At 34.6% G+C, this 23,255-nt stretch overlaps 8 protein-coding genes and 1 non-coding gene across 9 annotated transcripts; 4 read left to right on the top strand and 5 right to left on the bottom strand. All coding sequences in view use genetic code 12, as the record gives it.

Annotated features, from left to right (window-relative positions):
* Positions 1-40: 40 nt before the first annotated feature.
* Positions 41-1,258, top strand: CTRG_00346 (uncharacterized protein; the record flags this gene model as incomplete). Its single annotated transcript, XM_002545519.1, has 1 exon — positions 41-1,258. The coding sequence occupies one exon, from the start codon at positions 41-43 to the stop codon at positions 1,256-1,258; it is 1,218 nt and encodes a 405-aa protein (XP_002545565.1).
* A 143-nt stretch (positions 1,259-1,401) lies between these two features.
* On the bottom strand, positions 1,402-3,936 carry OSH3 (oxysterol-binding protein related protein; the record flags this gene model as incomplete). The annotated part of the gene is made up of 1 exon (XM_002545518.1): positions 1,402-3,936. The coding sequence occupies one exon, from the start codon at positions 3,934-3,936 to the stop codon at positions 1,402-1,404; it is 2,535 nt and encodes an 844-aa protein (XP_002545564.1).
* A 1,049-nt stretch (positions 3,937-4,985) lies between these two features.
* On the bottom strand, positions 4,986-6,368 carry CTRG_00344 (uncharacterized protein; the record flags this gene model as incomplete). The annotated part of the gene is made up of 1 exon (XM_002545517.1): positions 4,986-6,368. One exon carries the CDS (start codon positions 6,366-6,368, stop codon positions 4,986-4,988), a length of 1,383 nt encoding a protein of 460 aa, XP_002545563.1.
* A 644-nt stretch (positions 6,369-7,012) lies between these two features.
* On the bottom strand, positions 7,013-7,085 carry CTRG_06336. The gene has a single exon. It is a non-coding gene; the product is annotated as a tRNA-Gln (tRNA).
* Positions 7,086-8,097: 1,012 nt separating this feature from the next.
* On the top strand, positions 8,098-8,697 carry CTRG_00343 (uncharacterized protein; the record flags this gene model as incomplete). The annotated part of the gene is made up of 1 exon (XM_002545516.1): positions 8,098-8,697. The coding sequence occupies one exon, from the start codon at positions 8,098-8,100 to the stop codon at positions 8,695-8,697; it is 600 nt and encodes a 199-aa protein (XP_002545562.1).
* A 305-nt stretch (positions 8,698-9,002) lies between these two features.
* ABP1 (Abp1p) lies at positions 9,003-11,003 on the top strand (the record flags this gene model as incomplete). Its single annotated transcript, XM_002545515.1, has 1 exon — positions 9,003-11,003. The coding sequence occupies one exon, from the start codon at positions 9,003-9,005 to the stop codon at positions 11,001-11,003; it is 2,001 nt and encodes a 666-aa protein (XP_002545561.1).
* A 150-nt stretch (positions 11,004-11,153) lies between these two features.
* Positions 11,154-11,477, bottom strand: CTRG_00341 (uncharacterized protein; the record flags this gene model as incomplete). The annotated part of the gene is made up of 1 exon (XM_002545514.1): positions 11,154-11,477. One exon carries the CDS (start codon positions 11,475-11,477, stop codon positions 11,154-11,156), a length of 324 nt encoding a protein of 107 aa, XP_002545560.1.
* Positions 11,478-11,847: 370 nt separating this feature from the next.
* CTRG_00340 (putative ubiquitin-protein ligase) lies at positions 11,848-17,445 on the top strand (the record flags this gene model as incomplete). Its single annotated transcript, XM_002545513.1, has 1 exon — positions 11,848-17,445. One exon carries the CDS (start codon positions 11,848-11,850, stop codon positions 17,443-17,445), a length of 5,598 nt encoding a protein of 1,865 aa, XP_002545559.1.
* Positions 17,446-17,689: 244 nt separating this feature from the next.
* On the bottom strand, positions 17,690-23,113 carry UBR1 (E3 ubiquitin-protein ligase; the record flags this gene model as incomplete). The annotated part of the gene is made up of 1 exon (XM_002545512.1): positions 17,690-23,113. The coding sequence occupies one exon, from the start codon at positions 23,111-23,113 to the stop codon at positions 17,690-17,692; it is 5,424 nt and encodes a 1,807-aa protein (XP_002545558.1).
* Positions 23,114-23,255: the final 142 nt, after the last annotated feature.

Raw genomic sequence — 23,255 nt, 5'->3', positions numbered from 1 at the left:
AATCTAGTTTTGGACTATAAAAAGCCACGAATTGACCGTGATGGAGCTTTTAAAATATTTTCAATATAGCATTCAACCTTCAACAATGAAAACAGATACACCTCCACAATATACATTAAGACCAACACTGGGATATTTTGCTCCACAACATCCTCCCCAACTTCCACCAAGACCTAATGATTCATATGCCCCACCACCAGAAAAGGGCTATCCTCCTCCTCCTCCGCCTCGACAATACCAACAACCACCACCTGAAAAGTCATATCCTCCTGTTCAACAATATCAACAACCACCTCCCCCACAGGAACAATATTATTATCCTCCAGACCAATATCAATCACGAGACTTGAACTATAATCAAGTACAACAATATCAGGCTTCACCACCACTATCAAATTCCAATGGATGGGAAATTATGATAGATAATAAAATTTTAGATGATGATTATAAAATCTTCATTTCTAAAGACTCATATGATAAGTATTCATCATTTCTGAAAAAGAATAAAAGTCGAGAAGTTATTGATCTTCAACAGCAAGGATTTGGAGTACCTATATTTAAAGTTGAAGCAATTTTATTAAGTTTTCATGATAAATTTTTAAATTTTAAAAGATATTTACCCACTTCTTCACATCCTTTTAATCATAAAAAAGATTATTATGATTTTTGTTTAGTTAAAAAATTTATTCATATGAATTATGATTCTTATGTTTTTGAATTTAAACCTGATCCAAATAATAGAAATTTTGATTTTAAAATAGTTATGTTTTCTCATCAAATATTACCTATAAATGATTATTTATATAAAGGAGTTAAACATAGATGGATAAATGATTCTTATGAAGGTAGTATTAAAAGAATTTGGAATTTGAGATATTCTTTCACTCATACTATATTAAATCCAAATCAAATTTCTTTAACTGATAATTGGGATGGGAAATCCAATAAATTAGATAGAAAATTATTTAAAAATCCTTATCTTGGTGGTTTATTAAAAAAAATCTTTAATTTGAATTCAAGTTTTCCTAAACCTGAATATTATGGTTATTCAAATGTTGATACTTTAAGAGAAACTGATGATTTGATGGGTTTTGGTCATGCTGATTTGAATATAAATAATTCTTCCCAAACTAATTCAAATATCAGTCATGAATCAATCTTCTCATTATCTGAAGATGAATTGGTAAGTATTTGTATTGCAACTACTTTAAAGAGACAACAAGATCTTGATAGAGAAGAAAGTGATGACGATGTTTAAATAGATGGATTATTATCTAAACCAATTGTATGCGCAATACATATATGAGTGGAACTTTAATTGTAAGCAAAAATATAAATCTAGAACTAAATAATACTCTAATATAAATATAAACTTGTGTATGATTCTAAAACCTCATTTGTTTACCATAACTGAAGTAAATCTTCCCAATCACCTCTCTTTCTTCTATTCCAATAACTTTTCTCACCTTGAATGAATTCCCATTCAGATTCATCAACTGGACCATTACCCTTTTGTCTAAAGAATTTAGGAACATGAACTGTACCTGCTTCTTCCATTTCTTTTCTTCTCACCCTTTGATCTTGTTCTAATTTATTCTTTAAATCTTCCGCATTATCAACATCACCCTTTTCATATGCTTGTAAATCAGGTCTATTTCTTGAATCAGTAGGTGCCATTTTTCCTCTTTCCATTTCTGTGATTTTATTCAATGTACCACTAAATTTAGTGAAACCAAATTTCTTTTGATAATTAGGTAATAATTCACCAGCTTGCCAAATGGTCTTTTCTGTGGATTTAGTTTTCAATTTAAAGGATTCTGTCCATTTACCTTCAACACTGTATGGTAATTCACTCTTTTTACCATCAAATGCTTTAACAACAACATCTTCGGATCTACCACTCCACATACCACCTTTAGCAAATTCAGCAACTGCTTTATATCCGGTAGAAGACTTAACAGTGATAGTTCCACTTGGTTCAGCATACGTTTTACCAGCGATAATATTCTTAATCATAGTGGTTGGTTGGGTCCATGTGAAAACTTCTCCAGTTGATTTATCAGTCAATACTACACTACCTTTAGTGGTGACTTCGGATTGCTTACCCCAGAATTTCTGTACTGGCGATAAGGCATAGTCAAGGGTCCAAAATTCGGTATCAACATGAAATGCAAAAACTGGTGGACGATGACAAACTTTCTCTGAAACTAATCTAAACCCAAGGTCTTCACGAACCAACTCATATGTTTCACCCAATAATGGAGTGAATGGTTTACGTTTGTTTCTTTCTTTAGCACGAGCACTCGAAAGATTACTCAAAGCAAATGCAGCAATTCTTAATACCTTTTCACCAGATGCATCTTCAAAGTCAGAACCTAAAGCATTGGAAACAACTTCTGGATACTCAAGCATTTCAGCAAATTTCTGTAAAACTGTAGTAGGTTCATTGTAAGTAACTGGCATGGCAATTGTGGATAAATCTTTCCCAACATTTTTACGAACAAAACTAAGAATAGATGGAGGTGTATGTGTACACACTGGAATATCAAAATCTCTCTTTATTGGATCATGTGGTAATGGATACAAGTTATCTTCATCAGCTGTGACGGTTGGCTGTGGTAAATCTTTATCTTGACTGGCTGGTTCTTCAGCCATTATTGGAATATTAGTTACATCAACATCCTCTTCTTCATCGTCGGATGAGGTTTCCTCTTCAACAACCATATCTTCCTCTTCTTCTTGTGGGAATTTACCATCATAATCCAAAAAGTACACACCAGTGTCGTCGAAATGATCTGCAGCATCATGGAAATCAGAGGAGAAAACAGATTGTGAATCGCCAGCTCCAGATAATTGCACTCCAGCTGAGCCATTGGTTTGATAAATCAAATTCAAAAAGTCTTGATGAATTTCATCAGCCAATGGAGAAGGATGTTGAACTTTCAATTGCTCCAATTTGTTAGCAATTATTTGCAATTCTGATGTTGATGGGGCAATGGCCGTGGACCCATTTGATGCTGGTGCAGAGGAGCTTACAGCCGCACCATTTTCTGGACCCATAAGTAAATCAGATTGTTGGGTTTTAATAGAATTGAATGCACCGACCCAGGCATTAAAATCAGCCTTGTTGACTGCTTTCAAGTGCCACACTTCCATACCAGAATCAATAATAAACTCACGAGTGGCTTCATTTGCAGAAACTATGGCTTCTTTAATAGGCATTTGACCACGTAATTTAACATCATTAACTCTAAAGTAAGACAAAGTTCCTCTTGCGAAATTCAAAACAAAATAACGTTTGGTAAAACCTTGTAACTTCTTTCTCCTTTTCTTTAATATGACACTTTGTAAAGTTTCCCCTGGGGCAGAATCACTTTCATCAAATACATTTTGATCATTTGCATCAGAAACTTGTTGTTGTGCTGGCATAATAGAAGAAGAGGCTACAGACGATTCTTCTTGGGGGAGACTTGTGACAATTTTAGCAGAAAATTCCACTTGTTTGGCAATAGTCTTTGAAAATGAGTTATCAAAAACAAAAGCAAACATACCACCTTTATCTACTTCAAATTTCCCATGAATAAGTTCGTTGGCGACTAATTTGTTATAATTTTTAATTAAAGTCAAATCCGATTCATTGATTAGGGACAATGCAGATGCTCTAGATTTTAATTTGTAGACATCATTTGATTTTGTAAATTGATTAACTGATGCAGCTGAAGCTGATCGAGATCTTGTACTATAAGGTGGTTGAATTGGAGGAGGGACATCTAAACTTAAATCATTTGACAGCAGGGAAGAATCCTCATTTTTCTTATAAAATGCAAAATTGATGGATTTCTTCAAAGGTTTTGCTTGCCAGTCAATAATAGAATTATCTGGAGCATTGATCCATTTGATAAGGAAATCCTTTGAATGTATTTCTAAAGTTTCCATACTCAGTTGGTTGTTGTTGTTGTGTGTATGGTGAAATCAAAAAAATTGGTGGGAAAAGAAAAAAAAATTAACAGGTGGTTAGATACTCGGTTGATTTCAAAATATAAATATGAAACCCGTGGAGCCCAAAAAAAAATAAAAACCTGAAATTAATCAACAACTTAGATTTAACAAAAAAAAAATTAAACCAGGCTGTGAAAATTATTAAAGCCAAATTAAACTATTTGATTTGATTTCAATGAACAACGACTGATGAGTTGATGTGAATCAAAAAAAAAACGAAAAATAGGAGAATGTTCAATTGGGGTTTTTATATTGTCGATGGCTTTTTTTTTTTTTTGTCAAACACTTTGACCTTAATTTTTTGTTGGGATGGTTATGAAACACAATTTGCTTATCCTGGTTTATCTCCTTCAAGTAAAACACTGATGCAAAAAAAAAGAAGAAGAATCCATTGACACACATTATCAACATAAAGTATATTAATTAAGAGGAAATGTGAAAAAAAAAATTAAATAGCAATTATGTGCTATGGTGTCTTTTGCTTATTATGGTAATTTTCTATTTTCTTCTTTGCTTTAGCATTTCTTGAGATTCACAGTTCCAAGTTGGTCTCTCTCTCTCTCTCTGTCGAATAACTGCTCCTACACTTGAGTGATCATAACGCGTGATTATTGATTCAAGAGCATTCTCGGCTCATCAACAGCGTTGATCTCTTCATTCCTCTATGGTAAACTACTTTCTGTGCATATGAGATTCATTTCAAAACCTTGAAACCTTGTGTTGAAGACAATTTGTTAGTCGGGGTTAATTCTCCCTCACTGAACAATCCATTATCCCCGCTTTATGCATCTCACGGGAGTTAACAGAAAAAAAGAAACTTTTCATCCACAAAATAATCAAACATATAAACTCACACACGCACACGAACTGTTGAGTTATGATACATTCGTTGATTCTAAATATTTTTTTGTACCCACGGGTCCTACGTATTTATGCACATAGAGAGATACATACTATGGATTTGCTTTTTAGTATTCTTGATAATCTTATAATTTCAAATTAAGCCTTTCTTCCGAACTATTTCTTGAAACTGCAAACTCATACATCTCTTGATCATCTTGAGTGGGCAATAATGACAGCATAAGTCCGCTACCATTGACCCCATTTCTATTTCGGGCAAATAACAAAAATTGTAATTGTTTTCGTAGACTATTAATCATCATACGTTGCATATTCATATCTTCTCTCATCATAAAATTATCATTAATCAAATTATTTACAACATTTTCTTGTTCAGTGACTTGTGATTTGTTCATAAATGGAATCAAACGTTCATTTATTTCATGTTTCAATCGATCCACTTCAAAATTCAAATACATTAGTTTATCTTGATCCTCAATCGACAGGAACTTATCAATCTCTTCAATAGACTCACTATATCCGAGATTAGTGATTTTCCCTTGAATTATGGAATCCAATATTTTATTGATCTGTTTCTGCAAAAACTCATTCTCCAGTGTTAATGAATTAACTTTCTCCATCATTTTAGTATACGTCGGAAGAAACTGGTACAATTGACAATTGCTGTCCAAATGCAATTCCAATGATGATTCGTTGGTTCCTGACCACTGACATCCAATTTCATAAGCAGGACATTTAAATTTTGCCATTTTAAGACAATTTTCTTGATGTTTCTTCATGTTCTTCTGTGGTATAGTATCATTGCCACATAATTCACACACTTGATAGTTAAATAAACATTCCTCTTCTAGATGTTTCTCCTCATTGATCTTTGTCAATTTCTGATTACAAAATTCACATTCAAAAATCTTATGTACACATTCTGTAGAATTCTTATCTTCAAACCTTCTTTCAATAGTTATTTGACATGTTGTTCCATCTGCTCTGATACCATTACATCTAATACCAGTATAGCCACATGAGTCAGTGACATGATGCTCCAATTCCCATCTAGTGCCTACCCATTCGCAACCTCTTTCTTTATTCAAACAGTATACTTTCAATTCATCTATTAAATTTGTCACAATCAAAGGTGTTGGGAATAAATCGTTGATATTGGCCGCATCAAGTGGAGTTCGGTCGAGAGGACAGTTTCCTGTCATATCTTCAGTGGTGTTATTATTCAAAGATGTAACTGAATTTCGACTATTTCTTTTTGCCATTCTAAAACATTCATATATACATTCTTTACAGAATGTATGACCACATATCGTTGTCAAAGGGTTGATAAATGGTTGTTGACAAATAGGACAATTCAAATGATCAGTCAGTGATTTATATGTGATACCCCTGATATCTGGACGATCATCAGACTCAAGCAAATTAAAGGAACTTGGGTAGTCAATAATATTTACAGATTCATCATATTCCACTAATGGCGATTCTGATCTACTAATATCTGAACTCATATTGATGATACTCTATAAGTAGTGAAAAGAAAAATGAAAAAAAAAATGAAAGAAAAGAAGAAATGAATGACGATAAAGTTGTATTGAAGCTCTTTTTTTTCCTGTTCATTTTTTTTTTCTTTTTGACTTTTCGCCAGGTACCGTTACAGTTGCCAGTCGTGTGGGAACGAGCGAGTTGCTGTTTTATTACCAGTTTAACTCCATTGTTCCGTTTGGGGGATCCAACCGTCTCCCCTCCTTTAGTTGACTGGAGTTAAGTACTGTTATTTAACAGATGTGTTCTTAGGTTTCTACAGATACAAGCGGATATTGGACATTGCTGATTAACAAAAAGTTTTTTTTTAAAAGAAAAATTGCTATTTTTTCCAATGAAACCCAGATACATTGGAAAGTTTATATGGATCTGGTGTAACTTCATTGATCATCTTCTAGGGTTATTTGTTTATAAAGGCTTTTTATTAATGAGACATTAAGGTCCGAGATTCGATCTAGCTTTCCAAGCAATGAATAAAAAGTAAAATAGGGGTATTACTGTAGTAGCATCTCCCCGCATTGTAGGCGCTTTTAATGGCTTATCTTATCCCAATGGTATGGATTAAGCCACTTTCCACCGCAAGAGATAAAAAAAAAACCAAAAAAAGAAAAGGTCCTATCCGGATTCGAACCGAAGTTGCAAGGATCAAAACCTTGTGTACTAACCAACTATACTATAGGACCTGTTTGTTGGTTTTGTCATTAATAAATGACAAACTTAATCGGTATATCTAATTTTGCAGAACCTACCATTCAGCCATTTACATGCCGTTTAAATCTTTGAAAGAAGTTCCCACATTTAAATACTTGCTTCTACCACGCAATATCAAACTGGTCAATTAAACTACTGCAAAACTATTTATCAATGGGAAATTATGCTAATATCGAACGATCCCCACTTTTCAAATTCAAATTCAAAAAAAAGTCAGTATTTCCCCATTTCAGATCAAGTGGACCGTTTTATTTTTGTTGTTATACTAATAATAATTACTCCGAAATATTCCGATTTGTCATAACTCAACGTGTTTTTTTTTGCCATATTTGAATCACTTCTGTAACTAGTATAGGTCCTTTCGTAGAAACAAAATGAAAAAAAAAAAAATGTCTCTCTTGTCAGGATCTCACGGCATTTGTACTCAAACTGAAATGTGGGGACAAACGGAGACAAAAAGACAAAAGTCATATTGGGGATATTAGTATTCAAAATGTTGAGTTGAATGGTGGAGATGACGATGTGGAGGTTGAAGGTGAAGATGGCTAAAAATAATGTCTTGGAATTTGAGAGCAATAAATACTTCACCTCCTTGTATAACAGTAATCCTCCATAATATTGTGTATGGTGATATTCCCACCGAGAAAGGTGTGAAAAACCAAAATGTGAGAAAACACCAAACAACAAAAAAAAATTTTGCGGCACTTTTTTATTTTAGAGGAGTAAATGCCCCAGATATTTATATTGTTGACAACCAACAAGGAGTGAACAACTTTCTCCGCAATGAAATTCTTAGGTGTTGAAATTGCCTTATATAAATTGATAGTAATTCCTTATCAGTCCAATGAAATTTCTTCTTTCTATATTTTTTTCCCTTTCATATAGTGCCATACAGGAATTTTTTTCTTTCTTACCACTTTTCATAATATAGTATCTAGCGTAATTGATTAGCTAAGAATTTGTTATTATTTTGCATCCATTACAATGATTCAGAAATTTACATGTGTTCCAATAACTGACTATGATGTCATTGTTGTTTCTGATGGAACAAAAGACCAAATAAACTCCAAATTGTCCCAAATTAAAGATCTCACCAACAAACGAATCCCAAAAAATTCACACATCACATATTTACCTAATTTCACAAGCTTATGTCAATATTTGGCTGATAACTCGTCACTGAAATCTTACAATGGAAAAGTATATTTTATGTTTTTCAATGGTTTAGATTACATACAGGAGTTCATCTGGGATGTGCTTCAAACTTACGGTCAGTCGATTTTCGATTCAACTCAGCCACACCCTGTGCAATTAAAAAACACATATTTTTATTTCGGATTAAAACAAGAGCTGGAACTCTTGGATCCATTCATTATGAATTATTCCAAACGTAACATTGATGATTTCAATACGGTAGCTATGATGGTAAGTGATGTATTAAATAAAATGGGCTACATGTTAGGAGGGGTTAAAGCAGTTTATATAGATGATTTGCAATTAGTTGGTGAAAGAAGTATTGCAATGAAAAAGTTGATAAATAATTATCCAAAAGTTGAAAGATTTGAATTAGCTAGTTTATGTTAGATGTTTTTGTATTTCTAAAATAGATATTGAGATCATTTGCAGCTTACCCACGGCATGCGCCATGTTTTTCTAACCAAGTCCGGATTTCTCGTTTTTCTCGCTGTTGTCGTTGTTGTCGTTGTTGTCGTTGTTGCCGCCGCCGCCAACAACAACATCATGGCTTTTTCTTTTTTCTTCCACTCTCTCGTACTTCTTGAAATTTCGATTCAACGAAAAAAAATAGAGAGAGATTAGTTACAACTCACCACCCCTTATTGTTACTGTTCAATTACTTTTGTTAAGAACTTACAACTATTAGATCAGTTATGGAAAAAATAGATTTATCAACCAATTCTAGAAAGCTTCAAGAAGCTTATGACAATGTCGTTAGAGGAGAACCAAGCTCAACCTTTGTGGTTTACTCCGTTGACAAAAACGCAATCTTGGATGTTACCGAAACTGGTAATGGATCATTAGATGAATTTGTTGAAAATTTTACTGATGGACAAGTTCAATTTGGTTTGGCTAGAGTCACTGTACCAGGATCAGATGTTTCTAAAGTTATTTTATTGGGTTGGTGTCCAGACAATGCTCCAGCTAAATTGAGATTGTCATTTGCCAATAATTTTGCTGAAGTTTCTAAAGTCTTTAGCGGATACCACGTTCAAATAACTGCCAGAGATCAAGATGATTTGGATGTTGATGAATTCTTAAACAGAGTTGGTGCTGCTGCCGGTGCCAGATACTCTACCCAAGGTTCCGGAGTAACCAAATCAAATACCACTGTTCCAAAACCAATGTCAAAACCAATTGTTGCCAAACCAAGTCCTGCACCAAAACCATCTTCAACTCCATCTTTTGTTCCAAAATCTACTGGTAAACCAATTGCCCCAGTCAAACCAAAACCAGTATTACCAACCCCATCTGGATTCAAACCAAAACCAGCTGCAAAACCATCCACAGATAATGGCTGGGGCGATGCTGAAGATGTAGAAGAAAGAGACTTTGATGAGAAACCATTGGAAAATGTTCCATCTTCATATAAACCAACCAAGGTTAACATTGACGATTTGAGAAAACAAAAATCAGACACCATTAGTTCCACTCCAAAACCATTCAAAGCAGAATCCTCCAAGGATGAAGAAGAGGATGATGAAAAACCAAAACCATTATCTGAAAGAATGAAGGCATATGATCATTCTCCATCTAGTGATGGCAGATTGACTTCCTTGCCAAAACCAAAAGTTTCCAATTCTGTTGCTGATAAATATAAAGCCAATGCTTCTGGAAATGGTGGTGCTCCATCATTTGGCGCAAAACCAGTTTTTGGTCACCAATCTGCTGAATCTAAAAAGGATAAAGTGGTTGGTGGTTTATCAAGAAACTTTGGTGCTGAAAATGGTAAAACTCCAGCACAAATTTGGGCTGAAAAAAGAGGTAAATATAAGACTGTTGCTAATGATGATGACAATGATGGGGCCAAGTCCACCCAAGGTGATAATGAAGTTGAAGAACACCATGCTTCTGATTTAGCTAAGAAATTTGAACAACAAGCAAAGATTGCACAAGAAGAAGAAGAGGAAGAAAAGACTACCCCATCTCTTCCAACTAGAAACCTCCCACCACCAGTTAGACAAGCTGCTCCAGAACCAGAAGAAGAAGAAGACGAGGAAGACGAAGAAGAAGAAAAACCAGCTACCTTACCTGCTAGAAACTTGCCACCTCCACCTGTCAGACAAGTCCAACCTGAACCTGAACCAGAGGAAGAAGAAGAGGAAGAAGAAGAAGAAAAAGAAGAGCCAGCTGCTGCTCCAGCTGCTGCTCCAGCCCCAGGTTTACCAGCAAGAAACCTTCCACCAGCTCCACAAGCTGAAGAACCAAAGAAAGATTCTGTTACTGCTACTGCAGAATATGAATACGAAAAAGATGAAGACAATGAAATTGGTTTTGATGAAGGTGATTTGATTGTTGAAATCGAATTTGTCGATGAAGATTGGTGGAAGGGTAAACACTCTAAAACCGGTGAAGTTGGTTTATTCCCAGCTTCTTATGTTAGCTTAAATGAAAAACCAGCTGAAAAGGAAGATGCACCAGCTGCTCCATCTTTGCCAACTAGAGAAGAACCAGAAGCTCCACTGAAATCCGAATCTAAGTCAGCCACTGCTGAATATGACTATGAAAAAGATGAAGATAACGAAATTGGTTTTGCTGAAGGTGATGTAATTGTTGACATTGAGTTTGTTGATGATGACTGGTGGAAAGGTAAGCATTCCAAGACTGGTGAAGTTGGTTTATTCCCAGCTAACTATGTTGTTTTAAATGAATAAGCATTGATGATGATGATGATGCCCCTTATTGATCTCATATATTTTTAGTACATATCATTATAAACAATACTTAAAAAAGAATACAAAAATTGAAAAGAGAGTGTGTTTTCTTTAGTCGTGAAATAATTGTAGAATTTATTAAATTTGTATCTATAAACTCGATTTAACCAAAGCATAAACCAAACACCACATCATGATAAACCCAGAAAGATTACTGAAAATTCCATTGAGAAAAACTTCTTGTATGGGACTTTTGAAATATTTACTTGGTTTACTTTCACCACATATTATATAAAACAACAAATTAGTTGCTGTAATACCAACTAAATAAAATATGAATCCATTTAATGACTCTAGAGTTAATATCCCTGACCCAACTCCTAATGCTAATGAGGCCACATCATGGATATGTTGTAATTTTTGTTTGTTTGCTTCAATACTTGGTTGATAATAAAACTTTTCGGGACTTGACATTATGAATTGAATTGATAAATTTGATTGGAATTAAATATACTTAAAACAAGGTTCCTGTTGCCGAAAGGGGATTGTTGTTGTTGTTGTTGTTGTTGTTGTCTATGCTATTAAAAAAGTATTGGTGAGGACAATCAATTTATGGGCGGCCAATTTTTTTTTTTGTCTTTCCCTTCATTCTGCTGTCTTGTCTCCTGTGGCAAGATCCTGCCCAAATAATTTTCTTTACTCTAATTTTTTTTTTTTTTGTTTGTTTTTTTAGCCTGTCACTATCCAATTTAGCCACCAAAAACAAGTATATCACCAACCGCCATATATAACAAAAGTATTTGGAACTCATTGAAGAAGGGAATAGATCAGTGTGTTATTTATTATGGATGTGCATGATAATTGTGAATTTTCATTAAAGAAGTTCTTATTGCAACTTCCAAAGAATGCAAACTTCGATTTCAATAAAGATGTTCGAAAAGAGATTCGAAAAGCATTATTTCTAGCGATTTCAAATAATGGGAAACATTTAGATTGGTTATTTTTAAATTCATTCACAGATAATAGAGAATATACTCGAGATGAAATGATTGAGAAAATCGACAGGGAATATGATTGGTTGTTTAATAATTATTATAGATCCTTATTATCAAAAACTAATCTTCGACACGATACTCATACTCATAGAGCATTCCATAAGAATCTGCCATGTGGAAGAATTTTCCGTAAAGGTGAACCTATACATAGATGTTTGACTTGTGGATTTGATGACACTTGTGCATTGTGTTCCCATTGTTTCCAACCAGAATATCACGAAGGGCATAAAGTTCATATTGGAATTTGTCAACGAGAAAATGGTGGTGTTTGTGATTGTGGAGATCCAGAAGCTTGGACAAGAGAATTATTTTGTCCTTATGCAAATGTTGTTGAAGATGATGTGGCAATTTATGAACGTGAATTACCCGAAGCATTGGCAAGTTCTATCTTGACTACAATAGAGACTATTTTGGATTATATGGTTGATGTTTTAATTCACTGTGATTTACAATATCAAGATCCAGAGGAAACTACAATGGCTACAATTGAATTAAATACAATGAATAGTACTTTGAATCCTAGAAAATATGATTGTTCTGATGATGCTAGTTTTGTTGATGGTAATAACGACCAGTACTATTTGATGTTGTACAATGACCAGATCAGATATTATAGAGATGCGGTTCAGAGAGTGCATTTAGCTAGTAAAAAAGTTAAAGACTTTGCCATAATGGTTACAGATAAGGTCCAAAAATTTGGCAAAGCTAAAGTTATTAGCTCCAGGAATATAAAACTTCTATTGGAAAGGCAGAAAATTCTAAGCTCCACTGGCTTGGCAACATGTATTAGAAGTCACAGGGATGTGTTTCGTGAAGATATGTTAGACGAGATTGTTGTGTGGCTTAATGATTTCACGGAAAGTGAACTTTTTAGAACTAATACTGTGGTGAGGAATTTGTACTGTAAAGCGTTTTGTAAAAAATGGGAGAATGGATTATTGGTCAATGGGAAAAATGATGAAAGTTACAATTATAAGTTGGGTTTCTTAGATCCATCATTGAAAATCCCAAAAATACCTTCAAGAGAAAATGGGGATGATACTCATTGGTTGTTTGAGTCTTCCAAGTGGAAATTATCAAATGACCTTTGTGAAGAATGTGATTATAACCTTGATATGACTGAATATGAACGAAATGTGAGCCATCATGGGTCTAGACTTCAGTATTTAATCTATTTGGATGTTCGTCTATGGAAAGCAACCCGTGTTTTGTTGCACGACATGTACTCAACTTCATTAATCATAAATTTGTGTTACAAGAATATTATTTGTTGTCAGTATGTTGACATTTATCCTACAATTGTTGACATGTATCTTACTATGGATAGAGAACCGGAACTTAGTATTATGCCTACATTATCGACGCAATTATTTACATGTCCTACAAACTCAGCAGAAATAATCAAACATGGTGATTTGACTAGAATCTTGTCTTCAATATACTCATTTTTAACTACTGGGTGTATCAAGTCACCAGAAAACATTGATGTGACACATCAAGTATCTATTAAAAGTTTGAAGAATCGTAGATGGGGCCAAATCTTCTTTGACATTAGCTATATTCTAACACGAAGCAAAAACTCAAAGTTTATTCCGAATAGCAATATTGTTCCAATGACGTGTGATATGCTTTTATTATTTCAAGGTAGACCAGTCATGAGACGAGAAAAAACCAACCACGTTGAATATGAAAGTCCTGATTACACAGCTTTTTTCCAAGCCGTTCTGGTTCTTTATCAATTTGGCGAAGTGATTGCCAGTGCATTGAAAACTACCAGGGAAACTGATTCGATTGGAATATTACGCAACTACCAGCTTGCTATACAATATGTTCTCACCTTCTTGCACCGTCTAGAGAATTGTGAATTACCAGGATTAGTGGACAATGAAGTCGATGTTGATATGCATGATATGAAAAAATATATTGTGGAACCATTAACGCGTGAGTGTATCCTCGGCACTACTGTAGATGGTGATAAAGTTAGTTTCTTGCATCCTGTTCACTCCTTCTTGAGTTGGTTAATAGAATTTGCTAAATTTGATGATATCTCGCAGTTGGTAGAAGTGTTTGAGGCCGTGGAAAGACTTTATCCTAGAGATTCGAATTTGCCTAGTCTTGCTGTTTCATTATTCGATTACCCTATTAAGACTATTGTTCTTATGTCACAGATTAAGGCTGGATTTTGGGTAAGAAATGGTTTCAGTGTCAAATCTCAATTGCTGATGTATAAGAATACAAGTCTTCGAGACTTTGGTTATGCCAGAGATTTGTTCTTGATTCAAGTATTCTCCAACTTTAATCACCCAGACATTGTGACATTTTTGATATTGAACCGTTGGTTATTATATGATGATTGGCTAAAAGATACAGGATTCACCACTTATGACGAAAAAACATTACCGTACATGCTTGAAGAATGTTTGAATTTTTTTATTCACTTGTTAACTGAAGACGTACACTTGAAGGGAGATGATGAAGAGACCTTGTTGAAGATTAAAGTGCAAAGAGAAATTATACATACTTTGTGTTTTGGTCCGATGGGATATTCAAAACTTTGTTCTCAGATGCCAGATCATATTGTTGCTGACAGAAGATTTGAAATAATATTAAAAGAAATGACTACTTTCAAGGCACCTAAGGGATCAAATGATTTTGGAGTTTATTATTTAAAAGATGAATTCCTCGATGAAGTTAATCCATATTACTGTCATTACACGGCAAATATAAAGGATGATGCTATAAAATTTGTGAAAGAAAGGATCGGTAAAAAAACATGTCAGCAAGTCAGTGATATCATCATTGAACCACAAGTAATTAATCCTCAGGAATTGGGAATCTACAAATACATTGGAAATTTTTCAACGTCAACACATTTTATGCACTTCTTAATCATGACATTACTTTACATTTGTAACAATACCCAAGCAGAGGTTGAAAGTTTATTAGAAACAGTTTTGCATTTGATTCACATTTGCAGTCTAGAGCAAACCGTCGATGTTGACAAGTATGGATATTTTTCTAGTAGAATTGTCACGGTTTCTGATGTATTTGAAACGTCCATTGCGTCGTTATTATATCAAGTGTTGCTTAAGGAGGAGCACAAGTCGACTCATACCAAAATCCGTAGCATCTTTAAAGTGTTGATTCAAAGAAATCGTGAAGTTGTTTCCACTATGCTGTCTCAAATCCAAAATTTTGACCTGAGAGTGGTTGAATTGAATGCGGACAATTTGGCTAGTGAAGATGAAGCAGGTAAAAAGAAACGCATAGCTAAAGAGAGACAAGCCAAGTTGATGGCAAAATTCAAAAAGCAACAGTCTCTGTTTATTAGAAAGAATCTTTTTGAAAACCTTGAATGCGATAGTGATATTGAAATGGAGAATTGTTCTGAAGATCATGCTGCTTGGAAATTTCCAGATAGCCATTGTATGTTGTGTCAAAATGCTGCGCAAGATGCAGGTCCCTTTGGTATCATAACCTATATTTCAAAATCTTCTGAATTCAGAAATGTCCCTTTTGATGATGAATATTGGTTTTTGAAGGCTTTTTCAGATAATGTTGATCTAGACTCAGGTGAATCTGATATGGATTGTGGACAATCTTTACACAACAATCCACCTACTGAGAAATGGAGTTCATTCATGCGACAAACAAGAAATAGTAGTGTTATTGGTCCCGGTTTTAATTTAAATGATTATGTCGAAAGCCATGTTGTGTCACTGAGTTGTGGACATGGGATGCATTATCAGTGTTATCTCAATTATCTTAACAATAGTAGAAACAGACAAAATCAAATCACAAGAAACACTCCAGAAAATGTTGATCGAAGAGAATTCCTTTGTCCACTTTGTAAAGCATTGAACAATATTTTTATTCCCCTTTTATGGTCGGGCAATGATAGAAGTTTGGTCAAATTTTTGGAACCGCACACTGGCAAGAATACTTTTGCAGATTTAGATATTAGTCAAACTCAAAATAAAGCTTGGATGGAGACATTTACTACATATTCCGAACAAGAATTGGATTCAACATCTATTTTGACAAGTATCGGGAAAGAAATGATATCATCTATTGATCCATCAAAAGAATTTTCGACTGAACAACGTCACTTCCGAGTATTGCTAAACAATATGTTTCAAGTACTATCTTTATTCACCTTTCCGCATATATTCAAGGCAGATTCTAGTTTTATATTGGTTGACACTATAAAATCAACTGAAATTTCCTTGCGTGGTGTATCCAGTAATGGAAGCTTGGTTATCCACCAACTTTCAAACAACTCGTTAATTAACATGAGAACTTTGAATGAATTCCGGAACTCAAGTATTTTGATGAAAGTTAAAAACTGGTCAGATCTTCCTAATCCAAGGACAGATGCATTTGCCAAAATTTTTGCCCATATTTTCTCATTATCTAAATCTTCCATCAACCAGTCCATCTTGGAAGCTGATTTTTTTCAAAGTTTGGTTAGTGTACTTCCATTGCCTTCTTTGGGATTCTCGTTCAATTGCATTTTAGAAACAACGTTTGTTGGCCATTTAATACAAAGCTTGAATATAATTGTTAAGGAAGTTAGTGAAAACTGTTTGAAGAAGAATTGGGCATATTCTATACTTGATATTCCGACTATTGCTGACATCCCAGAAAATGTTGTTGGTGATGTAACTACCTGCTTTAAGAAATTGTGGGGATTTATTGATATTTCAAGTGTGAACTTGCTTGATGATAAAAGATTTGGCAATGTTATTTACTCAATGTTGGTACGAGTTGCAACTCCCTTTTTGAGAAGAGCCGCGATATATGCCTATGTTCAATGTGCAAATATTGATAGTATTGACTTTTCTTTGTACCCGGAAACCGAAATTGAAGCCGATAGATTGTGTAATTTTTTGAAGATTAGACCCATCTGTGACTATTTACATGCATTCAATGATCATGAATCATGTGAAGCTAGACTTTTCCATGATTTTATCAATTTTTCAAACAATTCCAACAAAATCAAGAATGTTCTTCATGTAAAAAAGGAATTAGAGTACCCTGGTATCGTCAGGCTTGTGGATTTACCGGAGAGGTTGGATTTCTTTTTCACAAAGTATTACTACCTGGATAAACACAACAATCCTAATATGGAAATTGAAGATCCAGCTATATGTTTATTCTGTGGTGATGTAGTAGATGTGCAAAAACAAGCAATTGGTTGTAAAGAGGGTCAATGTACTACTCATTATTTGAAGGAATGTGCCAATGAAGTAGGAATATTTTTATTGCCAAAGGATAGATCATTACTTTTACTACACAAGAATGGGGGTTCCTTTTATAATGCACCATTTTTGGATGAACATGGTGAAATTGCAGACGAGAGTAAAAATCAAAAGCATTGCATTTAATGAAACCAAGATATGATGATTTCTTGAGAAATGTTTGGCTCCAACATAATGTTCAAAATTGTATAGTTAGAAATTTAGACAATGTGTTGGATCCTGGTGGTTGGGAAACTTTATAGACGTAAAACAAGCGCAATAATTTAAATATATATATATATATATATATGCGTATATGTATTGTGTTAATAACCCCAAAATAAAAAAACGAAGAAACAAAAAAGTACTAACTGAATGTAAATGCATTTCATTACATCATTATGATATTATCATCATCAAAGGTATCATCATCCTCTTCTAATCCAACATCGGGACCAAATTGAACAAACGCATCACCATCGTCGTCTTCATCATCATCTTCGTCATCATCTTCAAACTCTCGATTAAAATTGACATTGACGTCACCTAATTCAATACCAGAACCAAACAAGTTTCTAGTAACAAATCCATATAACCCTTGTGTTGCCCATAACTTATTTAAATAATGGAATCTAAATTCATTCAAAGTAGCTTTCCCAGTATAACTTTTAGTTTTAACTTCTCCATGTTTTGTAAGATATGGAGCTGGGATTTCAATACGAATTGGACTATGACCAATAAAAACACATATTCTAAACATATTATTGATTGGATTGAAAAAAATACCAGTTTGGGAAGTACATATCATCATATGAGTCATTGTTGCTGATTGTTCGATCCAATTACCACACAGTAAACATTTGGAATTTTCACGAGAAGTACCATGTGGAGCTTTCAAAACTGATGCAGAATAATCAAGTGGTAAACTAGTTAAATGAACCATTCCTGGATAATCCAATGTCAAAATCTTCTGGTTCATATGTTTTGGAATTTTCGCATTCCATACAATATCAAAAACGTTACCTTCTAATGCATCACTAGATCGGTGTAATGTTAAGATCATTTCATCATATGATGGAATTTGAAGTACATCAGTCAATGCTTTCGTATCACTTAATCTGGTTTGTAATTCAATCTTTTCAGCCAACTGCGCAAGTTCGGGAATACTCTCATAGGTATTTTCTCCTTGTGGCTTTATGGTTAAAATGTCTTCAAAAATGATCACTTGACGTAAAAATATACCCAATATTCTTTCTATAGCATGGTATATTATTACTGACATATCTTTGTTAAAACCTGTTACAGTTTTGTCATTGGAGAACAACAAGTTGCTTAAGAACTGATAAAATGCCTCAATTGACTCTTCGTTGGCCGCAATATCTTCCCCTAAGCCAGACTTAATGGAATTAAAATAGTTCTCGTCGTCTTCATATCTTTTTAGCAATGAATACACAGCAATGGTGAAAATCTTGGCCATACCCCATCTGGCTAAAGTGGCTAAGGACTCGTCAGTTTGGAAAAATAAGACAATCACTTCGTTAAATACACTATCAAGAAGAACATCAGAATCCCAAAACTTCTTCACATCTGCAGCAAACTCAATCGGTTTCTTCTCTGGTGAACGTGCAAATGACATTGATTCATAAACCAACCGAAGCTGGATAAAACAAAGCAAGAGGGTCTTTGTAGAACCGGGAATCTGGGACAAAAAGTCTGTATACCCTTCTGCACCATTTAATCTCGTTGCAATTTCGTTCATTCTTATGGTATCAGCCAAAATATTACCCAAGTTCATTAATCGATCATAATCTCCATCGCGAGAACTACTACCGGCATAAGAATATTTCTTCTTCAGTAATGATTTTACTGTCGTTATAACGATATTATTAAGAGCGTCATTTGATTCCAGGAAGTATTCAGATTTAGCAAAAACTCGCAACAAGTCTAATCTCTTTAAGGTACATTCTGAATCTTGCACAATTTGGTTGTACTTTAAATGCTTTGGCGCACCAAAAAGCATCTCTCTAGGGACTTCTAAATCCAAACTTCCCACATAAGATGGCAAAAATGATTCGTTCAAGTTATGACATAATGGACAAGGATATTGTGAAATACCAATGGTTCGACTTGCTAAACAATCATAATGAATGCTATGACCACACGTGGATAATACACGTGCTTCAAACTCGTTGTTATACAATTTCTGTAAATCACGCGACTCATAACCAACTCCATAATCATCAGGATTGGTATGCAACAACGAATCCTTATCCCATTCTTTATAGCCAACAGATAAAACCTCAGAAGAGTGTCGAGGAAGTTTCCAAAATACAGATGCCTTTGTGTTACTTGACATGATACCAAGTGGCTTCTCGTAACTTTCAAGTTCACCACATGCAACACAAGTACGTGTTAATTTCGTATCATCATCATCGGCATTTTTATCATCAACTTTGGTCTCAAAAGTCAAATCTTTATTTTGGTTCAAAAACTTTTCTCTTTGTTTCGAAAATTTCTTTAATATTTTGTTCTTTCTTTCCTCAGCTTGTCTTTTCTTTCTCTCTGCTTCAGACTCAAATAAATTGGTCTTTCTCTTTTTATATGTCTGCATATATTCCTCACCAAAACAATCGACCAAGCTGTCAACAATTCTTTTGTCTTTACTAATGAATTGATCAACCAAATAATCGGCTTTTTCACAAACATAGTTGGACATTTTGGATTCCACGATAGTAAGCAACAAGTCAGTTATTGGAATGACAACAAAGTTCTCGTTAAGATACTCCTTACCATGTATCTTTTCATCATCCAAAACAATGGCATGTATCAAGTGCAACAAATGTGGAAGATATGTTTCATTGGCAGTATCAATTGCAACTTGCAAAAATTTGTAAATCAACTTGATGAATGGTAAGGTTTTTGCAAAATCACCAATTCTTTTATCAATCAATTTATCTCCTGACTCGATGATGACAGGAGTCAATACTTTCGGGTCATCCTTCTTCTTTTTGGTATACTTGAGCAAGACTTCTGATACAACCTGAAAATCGCCCGGATCAAGAAGAATACTCAATGGATCCAAGTTTTTGTACATTGATTCTTTCAAACGGTACAACCCGGTGTCAACTAATGCTGATGGGGGTTGGTAATCGGCAACTTCAAATAATATGTCGTCAAATTCTTGGAGCTTTTTCACATCTGAGTCGAGCTTTTGTCTTAACGGGGTATAGGCCATGGCTTCCTCGCACAAACCATACGCAATGGAGCGCTTTAATTTCTTGAGTCGTGCTTCTTCCGGTGACTCGTCGATTAAAAGACTTCTGTCAACAAATAAATTGTAAGCAAACGAAATGAATCTTTCTACTATAGGGAAAAATCTTTCCTCGTAAATAGTCTGATCGAACTTTACTTCATTCTTGAACCACGGATATAATTCCCATCTTTCCAAGAAATTCATTAATGCTGTCTCGGGTTCTTCAAACAAAACACCAATTTGGTTCAAATGGAAATCACGCATAAACGTAAATTCTGGCAAGTACGCACCAAAATACAATGTGGCTTGACGAGAAGCGACGGCACCATTTCTGATCCAGAAGCCAGAGGATATTTGTGAGCCTAATACTATACTTCTCAAAGAAATATCTGTAATAGCAACCAAGTCTGCTCTGTATGCTTCCAACAACGTTTCAAAATTATTAATATTGCGGAACTCCAAAAAGAATGACAATAATGTGTTCAATGGATTGACAAAACTGACTGGCTCTTTACTTACTCGGAATTCAAGTACTCCTGGTTGCTTCAATTTTTTCGGTTGTTTAATTAAGAAATCGAGAATCTGTATAACAGCACCATCAACTTCGGGTATATCACCCAATGTAATTGCTAAATTCTGCATGGAACTCAAAATTGGGAGCGTGTAGTTCCAATATATTGCTAGATCAACGATATCTCTTTCAACATGGTCACCGTATTTTCTAACCAATGGTGAAAACCCTTGGAAATTACGCAACAACAAAATCAACAATCTAATAGAATGTGGTTTCAAAAAGTTCTTCATACTGCTGCCAGAAATACTAGGATTGAAAAAGTGTGATAAACTGTGGAATGCAAAACTAACAGCCTTTTTGATTCCTCTTCCAGGAGGTAATCTACTCAGGTGTTCGGAATAAACTTTGTAACCTTTTGTTGCATCAAACTTAGAACTGTGTTCTTCAATGAGCTTAGTAATTGGTCCTAAAATGAAACCAATTCTATCTGTGTCTAAGATTTTACGAACGGTTTGGGGACAAGTAAACAATTGTGAAGATATATCTTGAAGAAGATTCAAATCTTCTTCTCTGTCACTGAGTGCTTGCATATTCAACAATGTGGGATACATCTCAACAACTTGATCAGCAAATTCTTGTTTGAGCTCAGGTGTTTTAACCAAATACGGAACTAGTAAAGTACCCAATCGCTTACGAATACTCTTCGGGAATCTAATCTGGAAGGCTAGAAGCAACTGTAATCTTGAACCTTTAAGCTCACCCAATTGTATCTTAGAATTCATCAAATCAGTAATAGATTCATGTAAATTCAATACCTCTACTGGCTGCTTCAATTCTTGGTAATTTAAATTCACGAGCTTACCCTCATAAGGTATACCATTCTCAAAATATGTTCGCTTTTCGTCATCTGATGATATTCTAAATGCATCTGAAAGTAGCTTTTCCGAGAGAACTTTCGAAAACTTAAAACTGGAGTCTAACAATAATTCTGCAAAACAAGATTGTGCAAATTTTCTTATTTGCATGTTATCAGAATTCAAAACGGCGTTAATCCAGTTTAGAATAGCTACACAAATCTTCTCCCTTAAAAAATCACGAGCGGAGACGATTGTTGCAACTAAGCCATTTGATTCAACCAATTTTTTGGAACGTGCAAGAACTCTTGGAGTGACTCCTTCTTTCAATAAGCAAAAACCTTCACGGTCAATCTTATTTGCAATTTGGTGAGCACGGAAATCGTTGACTCCTGTACCTGCTTTAATTGCATCTACTGCTTCTGTCACATTGTGAAACTCGTCATTCCATAATACCAAGTACCATTTATCAGTTGAATTGATATCTTCTGCACCACCATAAGATTCACTAGGTAAAGATGAGTAGTCGGATAATTTCTCTAAACTCAACGCCGGGTATGCCTTGCGTAGTTCTGCATGAATAAAAGGCAATGTCAATATCGTGAAATTTGTAACATCCAAAACGTAATCTAAAGCAATGGTCATAGTTTCTTGTAATGACTCGAAAGTTTCATCCAAATTTTCTACGTCTTCGGTATCTTCTTCTTTTGTCAATTGACATTTACAATTCAATGGTTGAGTAAATGCTTCTTCGTCTCCACAATCACAAATCCCACCACTGTTTCCGCGCGACGTGTAGGCAGTCACGTTATGATTCAAATGATCGTTTTCATTAAAACAATAGGAACATAAGACACATGTCTCATCAAATCCACAATCCAGGCAACGATAAACTTTCTCGCCCTCAGCAAATGGTCTTGCACATGCCTTGTCAGGGGGATGCGTATAATCTGATTTGACTTGTTTGTAGAATGGCTCTTTTTGATCTGTTGTAACAGGAACATCATATATGTTGGTTATATCATAGGCTTCATCATTAGATATGTTGGGAAATAAGCTTTGTAAGTATTCACCATCGTCGGTGGCTGAATAGTAAAGGACTTTAAAAATATAGTGCTGAATTCCTGTTGAATCTTTAAAGTGCAATTTCTGTGGAACTTCTACCAAACGCCTCTTAAGATCATCTGGCTTCATTGTGGTCAATTCAATGTTTTTTGAAGTAAAGTAATTGTGATGATACTAAAAAAGAACTACTTGTATGATTCAAGATGAAAATTGTGTCACAGTCATTGATTTTCTAACAAGTCCCTTTTCTCTTCATGATAAAAGATGAAAG

This window comes from Candida tropicalis, assembly GCF_000006335.3.
Source record: "Candida tropicalis MYA-3404 genomic scaffold supercont3.1, whole genome shotgun sequence".
Classification (NCBI taxonomy): Eukaryota; Fungi; Ascomycota; class Pichiomycetes; order Serinales; family Debaryomycetaceae; genus Candida; species Candida tropicalis.
Note: the sequence above shows the minus strand (reverse complement) of the source record. Positions and strands in the feature narration are given on the sequence as shown.